This window comes from Capra hircus, chromosome 13 (genome assembly GCF_001704415.2).
Source record: "Capra hircus breed San Clemente chromosome 13, ASM170441v1, whole genome shotgun sequence".
Classification (NCBI taxonomy): domain Eukaryota; kingdom Metazoa; phylum Chordata; class Mammalia; order Artiodactyla; family Bovidae; genus Capra; species Capra hircus.
The window spans coordinates 40,118,797-40,127,602 of record NC_030820.1 but is presented as its reverse complement, the minus strand read 5'-3'; the positions used below and the strand labels follow the sequence as shown (position 1 = coordinate 40,127,602).

Here is an 8,806-nt window from a genome sequence, read left to right as displayed (position 1 = left end):
GAGGGGGGAAGGAAGGTGCCACGCGCTTTGTTTCTGGAGTGAATGAAGACAAACGCTTAGCACCTTGGTGCTAACCAGACAATAATCCACTTGAAGGCTGTTATCTGAGATGGGATGTGCCAGGTGCCGGAGAGATCAGCCACGTACTGTACCAGAGAGTTTCTTTCAACGTCTTTTCATTCCAAAAAAAGAAAAGTCAAATTAGTATTTTCAAATAATGGGAAAGACCTTGTATTTTTAATGACTGGACGGACTTTTGTGGACTGGGGAGGGCAAGGGGTGCAGCCTGGAGCTTCAAGGCTTTGGGGTCCTCAAGGTAGCCCTCCCTTTTTAGAGTAGGACTTTAAGGTACCCCCACCCTGGACTTTTTCTGCCCTGAACTCCTCTGGAGGAGGCACCTACCCAACAAGCTCTCACCAGCTTGTAAAGGGTAGGAGGAGCGAAGAGCACCTCCCAAGAGACCTTCAAGCCAAGAGGCCTTCGGCGAGAGGGAAGCACGCGGAGTGGGGGCACTGGGTGCTGCCCCGCCCCCTCGTCCAGGCACACCAAGCCAAGCTCCCACACATGCGTGTGACCAGGTCTCACCTCACTTTCCCAAAGGACCTTCCCGTCTTGGTTTGCGGCTGTTCAGAGCGCACCCCTCCCCCAATAGGGGGCGTCCAGCCGTGCACAGTGTGAGCACAAGGCGCTAGAGGTCAGGGCGCTCCAGGGCGGCCCCCCGAGCTCGGCAGCTCAGAAAAGACGCTCGTGTTTGAGCTACCTGGGAAAGTAAACAGGTAAACACTGGGCCGACTTGGAGGACCACTTGTCCTGGAGTGGGGACACTTAGCCTGTGTACATTGCCCTCCCGCCTGGGCCTCCAGTGGTGGTTCAGCTCCCCACGCGCCCTCTGCAGCGCCTGCCCCTCCATCCCTCCGACACCGGAGCTGAGCAGCCTGAGAAGTCTCCTAAGAAGATGCCTTCCAGCCTGCAAGGAGAAAGATCCTCTCCGTCTGCTCCACCCACCCCCCCCCCCCCGCCTCCCCTTGGAGCCTGTAACACCCTCTGAGCAAGGGGAGGTAGAACTTGGAGATGTGTAAGGAAGTTGGAGCCCCAACACCCAAACCTAATGACCCAGGGTGGGGGGCCTCTGGCTGCTCAGGTGACCCTGCAGGGGTCCAAGGTGGTGGTCGCACACCAGAGAGCTAAGCCCTGTCCCCTCTAGCCCAGGACAGCTGCCATCAATCTTCCAGCGCCTCTCAGTTTCTCCCCAAGTTCGCAGCAGACGGCCCAAGGCTGAACAGCTCAGGAGCTTCCCCGGGAAGCATGGCAGAATCCAGAGCCCAAACCCAAACAAGAGGGGACCCAGGACACGGTCCTCTCCTGGGTGTGCGCAACGGCACCCAGAAAGAAGATACTCAAGAATCCCGGGATAGGGAGACCAGCACATCCAAGCAGAGCTGGTTGACCAGAGGACCCAGGATGTTCAGAGTTGACTAGGTGGAGAGATGGGGGTATTTGTGAGGACTCTGAAAGGGCCAGGGGCGCAGGGCTCAGCCTTCTGGGTGGGCCATATCCCACCAGGCAGGAGACCCCTGGCTCAAATAGTCCGGGCTGTGCTGCTCCCAGTGAGACCCCTTGGAGAACCCTTCGGATGCAATCACCTGTCTAATTTCTGTGCAGAGTTGTGGTTTAGTGCCTGGCCCCCCGCTCGTCAGGCTGCATGAGATCCGAGAGACCCTGGGCATCAGACCTGTCCCCTGGCCGCCAGCTGCTCCCCTGCCGGCCTCCCAGGATCCCCAGGCCACTCCTGGGGGACTTGAATTTTATGATCTTCCTCTAACTAGCCGAGTTTCTCCCCTTCAATTACAGGCCTCCCAGCGGTCTCCCTGGGCCTTTTCAATTGCAAATGTCAGCGCTTTGGAAGCGGACGCAGGAACCGCACGGGCAACAGAGCGCTGGGCAAAATGGATTCTCGAGGTCCCAGGAGGGAGACACTGAGCGCAGCGGATGGGGCAGGAAAAACTACCAGGGTTGAGGGTGGAGAGGGGAGCACAGACCCAGACCCCGGCCTGTGTGGGCGGAGGTGTGGGCCCCCTCTGCCCCCGCAAAAGCTACAGAAAGGTGCCCCTGAGACCGGAGGTGTGGGAGAACTCCCCCTGTTGAGGCCGAGGGCTGGGGGGGGGGGGCTTCTCCGTGAACTGGGCCCAGGGTCCTGGTGTTGGGGTGAGGGGGCCTGTTTCTCAGGGTGCTGCCTGTCAGTGCTCCTTCTCCACAATCAATTTCCAGGAAGGTGGTCTCCCAGGTGCTCTGTGCCCTGTGCAGACCTGGGAGGTGGGCCCAGGGAGGGGACATGATCCCCAGTGGCAGCGCTGATGGGATCCTGGGAGAGGCCCCCGTAAGGATGGAAGGGAGAAGTTAGGAGCGAAGTGGAACTAGGTGGTTCCCAGGTGAGGGACTGAGCAGGCTGGGTGAGGGGTGCGGGGTGCTGGGTGGGGTGGGGGGTGTCTGGGCGCACCCCTCCCAAAGATGGTTCAGGACAGAAGCCAAAGGGACACACTTCTTGCCAAAAGGAACATTTCTCACCCAACCCAGCAATTGGCCTGGTCCAACCAGACTCATTTCTGACCTTCCTGATGCTTACACTGGTCCCCAAGAGACCCCCCCCCCCCACTTAGGACAGATGAAGCCAAGGAAGGGTCAGGACGATTTTTTTCTGCAAAGCTTGGGTTGAGGAACTTTTCCTCGCCAGTTATTTATTTAGCAGCTGAGTAACAATGGCCGGGGCAGGCCCAGGAGCCCTTGTTTCCAAACTCTGAGCCTCCTCGACGCCTGCAGACCCAACTTCCCTCCTCTGACTGGACGGGGCAGGGAGCTCCCCAGTGAGGGGGAGGGGAGGCAAGGCGGGGGGAGGCTGGGAAAGGCAGACTGGAGAGAGAAAGGGGGAAAAAAGCACGAAAAGTAATGGGTTCGAGGAACAGGATTCAAACCAGTTTCTAATTCTTGCGGGGGCGGGGGGCAGGGGAGAAGAAAGGAGAAAGGGAAAAGCAGGAGGAAAAAGAGAGGAATGGGGAGCGTCGACATGAAGGGGTTTCCTTAATATTGTGGACGGATTCAGAAATGAATGAAGAGATAGTCCATTGAAAAGGGTTGAATGCCATGACAACTAGGAACAACCTTAGATTTATTCCAAACAGTTAGGACACATTGAAAGAGAGCGTCAATCATGTATTATTTCGCCACTGAAATAAATGCAAAAACCGAGCCGGGACAAAGGCTTCCAACGGGAGCGGGACATTTGTCTACATTTCGCTCATTGTCCGCAGCTTAGCAATCGGTTTGTATTTGTGTTTGCCCGGGTCCGACCACCCAGGACGCGCGGACGAGGGGCTCGCTCTAACCTGGGGCATTGTCACCCACGTCACATACTGGGGGCGAGGCAGCGAGGGCTGCAGAAAGCCGCCGAACGGCTCGGGGAGAGGCGCCCTCGCCGGGCGCTGGCAACTCGGGGGCGGCCGGGGCGCGGAGGCCGCAGCTGCGCGCGGGGAGGCCGGGCGCCCGCGCTGCGCTCCCGGCGAGGAGGCGGCCAGACCCGGACCCCCGCCGGCGGCCTTCTCCGTTCCCCGCTCCCCGGGCAAAGCACAGTTCAGACGCTCCTCTGGGGTGGACGAGCATCAGGTAGCAAACCTGCCGCCCCCCCCGCAAAAAAAATACAAAACTGGAAGGAGGGGCGGGGGTGCAGCGAGGACTTTTCCTCGCCGGCCCCGGGCAGAAGGTGCCTTCCCAGGAAAGTTCAGTTCCAACCTCACGCAAGCTGGGAGCCTCGGCGTGTCTTCGCAACACGCCCCTGAGGCATCCGAAAGGACTCTCTGCGGAGAAGAAAACTCCTCCCGCCCTGCGACCCCCTCCCCCGCCGTTTTGGGGTCCTCACCCCCCTGGAGACCGCGCCCGCGCCCCGCCACCCCTCCCCTCTCTCCGCCCCCGCTGGAGGCCGCAGAGGGAGGCATAATAGGGGGCAGGGAGGGCGCGGGGCCGTCTGCCCTTCCCTCCACACGGAGGGCGCGGCCCGCGGGCCCGGAGGTGGTGGGGCCGGGGCCGGTCGAGGCTCGGGGAAGACGTCCCCACTCCCCGCCCCCCGCCCCTCCCCGGGCGTCCGCACAGCGCCAAGTGAGGGTGCTGTCCTGCTCGGCCGCACGGAGCTGGAGGGGGAGAGGGGAGGCGGGGGAGACGGAAATAAATATCTTTAGCAAATAAAGGGTGGCGGGGCGGGGGGGGGGGAGGGGTACGGGTGTCGCTGGGTGGTGGCTCAGGCCGGCCTCGAGCCGATCCTTCTCCTGGGTTTCGGGCTCTTTCGGCGTTAACTAGAATCAATTACTCGCCTTGTCATTTCTGGTACTCATCCTTAAGCCTCAACCAAAATATTGACCTAGGAGGCTTACAGAAGTTGGGCTCTTGCCATTTGAACCGGATCTTGTTTAGGGAACCGCCAGCGATGGGAAGGAGAGATTTCCGCGACTCAGCCTGCGCCCCCTCCCTCTTTTCCAAAGGCGCCACAAATCGCCAATTTTCCAGCTTGCTGGGGGCGGGCGCGCGGGGGCGGGGAGGCAGGAACCCTTGAATGTTGAGGAGGACTTTTTTTTTTCTTTTCTCTCCTCCGGCTTTCTGTTTTGTTTTCTTTCCTCCTCCCCCGCTTTTTTTTTTTTAAGATGCAATTTGTTAAAACGGCCCTTTCAAGTGTGTGGACTCACGAGCGACGCGGTGGTCCTTTGTATGTAAATACTGGGTTAAAAAAAAAAAAGGCTCGCCCAGTCTTTGCAATTAATTGACACGTTACACCTCTCATCTTGCTCTAGAGGGCTGTTGGCTGGGAGCGCGGAGCTCCCCAAAACCCACAATTTCACATCTGCAAATACAGTCTTCATCCACTTGACTTCCAAGACCCGCCCACACGTGTCCAACCTTTGCGTTTTAATGTCTCCCTCCTCCTTTTTTTTCCACCCTTCTCTCGCTCCCTCTCTCGCTCCCCCTCCCTCCCTCTGTTTCTCTTTCCCTCCCTCTCTTTCTCCCCCTCTTCCCCCCCTCTCCCCAGGTTCGTGAGTGGAGCCCAGCCTTATATGGACTGATCGCTCGGGCAATGGCCCATTTTTTCCTCGCCACCAGCCGCCACCGCGCGCCGAGCGGCCGCCGGAGCTGACGCCGCCTTGGCACCTCTCCTGGAGTTACAAACTCGGGCCCGGCCCGCGGCGCTGGCGCGCAGGCCGCCCGGCACCCCGCGTCCATTTCCGCGTGCCTGTAGAGAAGACACTGGCTACGCCTGGGGCTTTTTTTCCCCCCTCTCCCCTCTCCGAGAGTTTCTTTCTCTTTCTTAAACATAATAATCTCTCTAATTAAAGCCCATCCCCCCTCCCCTCCCCCAACCCCTCTCCCCATACCCCCTCCCCCGCCCCTACTGGGAGCGCCACGGATTGATCAAGTGAAGCTACAACTTTGCGGCATAAATTGCGGGGTCCGGGCCATGTCGCTGACCAACACAAAGACGGGGTTTTCGGTCAAGGACATCTTGGACCTGCCGGACACCAACGATGAGGAGGGCTCGGTGGCCGAAGGGCCGGAGGAGGAGAACGAGGGGCCGGAGCCCGCCAAGAGGGCCGGGCCGCTGGGGCAGGGCGCCCTGGACACAGTGCAGAGCCTGCCCCTGAAGAACCCCTTCTACGACAGCAGCGACAACCCGTACACGCGCTGGCTGGCCAGCACCGAGGGCCTTCAGTACTCGCGTAAGTAGCGCAGCTGGGCTGCCGCGGCGGGTAACCGCAGCCCGCACCGGACGCAGGGAGCGGAAGGGGAAGGGGCCCCGTGAGCCGGATTCCTCACCCTGCGCCCCCGGAAAGATGCCTAACGCTTGTTTGGGATGCCCTGTTCTCTTCCCGCTTCGCCAGACGCCCCTGGGATGGGGGTGGGGGGGGGCACTTGGTCTCACTTTCTTTCCAAAGAGAAATTAGGAGGAAGAGGGGGAGGGGAGTACCTCCCAAGGGCCGGTTACAGACGTCAGCCGGGACGGACGGCTCGGGCCGGGGCCCCCTCCCCCATTCCGACTGCCGGGAGTGACCGGCCTGGATCTGGCCAGCCTGCCTCGGGGTACGGGGAGAGGGTAGCCCGGGTATAAATAGCTCACCCTACCCCCCCTCCACGTTTCATAGAGGCCGCTTTGTGCGGTGCGGAGGGTGTCCAGAAAGTCGGGAAGCAGAAACGAAAGCCCCCAAAAACCTGCCTTAAATGGCCGACCCGATCAATGCCGGGATTGTGGGTTTTTTCTTTTAAAAATCTGCCCACGTCTCTCCGGAGAGGAAACTGCTTAAGGGGGCCGGAGCCCATAACCCGCGGTGATCTCCTCTGCGCGCCACTCCTCCCCGCCCCCCCAAATACAAACCCACCCTGGGGGAACCCCTAGAAACCAGAGCCCCGAGCCCCTACTCCTGCCTCTTCTCTTTCCCCCGGGGAAGCGGGGAGACGCCGACAGTTCCATCCAGTGTGGAGCGGGGCGAGGGTCTGGGCGAAGGCTGACGGGCTGGCCTGCAGGGCGCACGGGGCAGAGGGCGCGCGGAGGATCCAGGGCGCACGGGGCCTGCAGGCGCCTGACAGACTTCCCTCTCTTCCAGTGCACGGGCTGGCGGCCGGCGCGGCGCCCCAAGACTCGAGTTCCAAGTCCCCGGAGCCATCGGCCGACGAGTCACCGGACAATGACAAGGAGACCCCCGGCGGCGGGGGAGACGCTGGCAAGAAGCGGAAGCGGCGGGTGCTCTTCTCCAAAGCGCAGACCTACGAGCTGGAGCGGCGCTTCCGGCAGCAGCGGTACCTGTCCGCGCCCGAGCGCGAGCACCTGGCCAGCCTTATCCGCCTGACGCCCACGCAGGTGAAGATCTGGTTCCAGAACCACCGCTACAAGATGAAGCGCGCCCGGGCCGAGAAAGGTATGGAGGTGACGCCCCTGCCCTCACCGCGCCGGGTGGCCGTGCCCGTTTTGGTCAGGGACGGCAAGCCGTGCCACGCGCTCAAAGCCCAGGACCTGGCAGCAGCCACCTTCCAGGCGGGCATCCCCTTTTCGGCCTACAGCGCGCAGTCTCTGCAACACATGCAGTACAACGCCCAGTACAGCTCGGCCGGCGCCCCCCAGTACCCGACAGCACACCCCCTGGTCCAGGCCCAGCAGTGGACTTGGTGAGCGCCCGCCCCTCCCAGACTCGAGGCCCCAGGCCCAGGCCCTACCCCGGCGGCGGAGGCGCGGAGGACTCTCGGCCCGTACGGTGGTTATTATATTATTATAATAATTATGGAGTCGAGTTGACTCTCGGCTTCTTCGGAGAGGCGCCAAGAGTTGGCCTGCACCTCCTTGGAGAGGCAGTTCCACCCACCCAGCTCCGCCTCATCCTTCACTCCGTTTGAACCATTGGAGATGGCTGAACCCTAAGCCGTGTTTACAGAATGTTTGCGCAGCTTCGCTTCTCTGCTTCTCCCCGGGGACCTAATGGTCCCAACGTTAACTTACTCACTCGAGAAGGAGAAAAAGAACCCCCCCCCCCCGCGCTCTGCTTTTGTGAATTTTGTAAAATACGTTTGTGTGAGTAGCGATATTGTCAGCGTCTTCTTCTAAAGCAAGTGGAAAACACTTTAAAAATATAGAGGATTTTTTCTCTTTTTTTTATAAGAAAATGCTAAATATTTATGGCCATGTAAACGTTCTGACAACTGGTGGCAGATTTCGCTTTTCGTTGTAAATATCAGTGGTGATTGTTGCCAAAATAACCTTCAGGAAGGGCCCGTACCCCTCCGGGCCCAACTCCTTTCTTTGTGGTTTGTTTTGGTTTGCTTATGTTTGGTTACTCCTGCTTTCTTTTCTTTATATATTTTTAAATTCTGTTCAGTGCAAACATTTCTCAAATATGACAAAAGGAAAACATAATGTGGGCGAGCGAGAAGCACCCCTGCCCAGTCCTCCGGGGCCTGAGCCCCGGAATTTGGAGTTCAGCGGTTCCGTGCGGTTCCCCAAGAGCGCCGGGCGCTGAAAGCTTTCAATTTTTTAAAATAAGAATTTTAATAAAAATCCTGTGTTTAAAAAAAAACAAGCGCGGCCCTCCCGTTCTGTCTTATTTTGTCGCCCCGCGCCGGGCCTGAGGCCTCGGGCAAGGAGCCGGGCCAGGCCGCGGGCCGCGCGCCCCCAGCACCCTTTGGAGGCCGGGGCACCCGGGGCGCGGCAGAAACCCCGGGGACAGGCCTCACCCGGGCGGGCGGGTCAGGCCCCGCGCCTCGGCCCCGGGATACCAGACCTCAGGCGGGAGCCGCCGCGCCTCGGGCCTGTGAGCGGCCGAGAGGCCGCCCGGGGTTGCCCGGCCTCGCCCCCGGTCTGCCTCCGGGCGGCTGTGTCCTGGCGCGGGAGGAAGAAGGACTGGAAAACTCGAAGGCGAAAGAGCAAGCCTTCCTCGCTTGCCCAAATCTAGGAGGGGCTCCTTCAGCCTGGGGAGCTGTCGATGCCCCTGCACCCGTGACTTTCACTCTGTTGCATTTGACTTAGCTCGTTCCAAGAAGAGGGGGGCGCTGAGGTTGAGACCGGTCGTCTTCTCTCCGATCCACACCCCCTCTTGCCCGAGGCCGGGAGGTGGCCTAAGAGGAGGCTCCCAGACCTGGGCGCGGAGGCCGGGGACGGGTTTCGGGGCGCTCCAGGCTTTGGCTACAAGGAGGGACGCAGGGACCGGGGAGCTGGCGACAGGGGTGTGCGGTAGCCTCGCCAGGCTTCTCGGCCGGAGGGGGCCAGGCAGCGGGAGCCGGAGGCGAT

General features: G+C 60.5%; 1 protein-coding gene across 1 annotated transcript; it reads left to right on the top strand.

Annotated features, from left to right (window-relative positions):
* On the top strand, positions 5,055-8,093 carry NKX2-2 (NK2 homeobox 2). Its single transcript, XM_018057270.1, has 2 exons — positions 5,055-5,753; positions 6,636-8,093. The coding sequence occupies exons 1-2, from the start codon at positions 5,495-5,497 to the stop codon at positions 7,196-7,198; spliced, it is 822 nt and encodes a 273-aa protein (XP_017912759.1). The 5' UTR covers positions 5,055-5,494; the 3' UTR covers positions 7,199-8,093.

Bases quoted from the DNA above. Each gene is read 5' to 3' on its own strand.
- NKX2-2 (XM_018057270.1), top strand. From the start codon at position 5,495: ATGTCGCTGACCAACACAAAGACGGGGTTTTCGGTCAAGGACATCTTG. The intron at 5,754-6,635 runs GTAAGTAGCGCA...CCTCTCTTCCAG, and splicing joins CGAGGGCCTTCAGTACTCGC to TGCACGGGCTGGCGGCCGGC.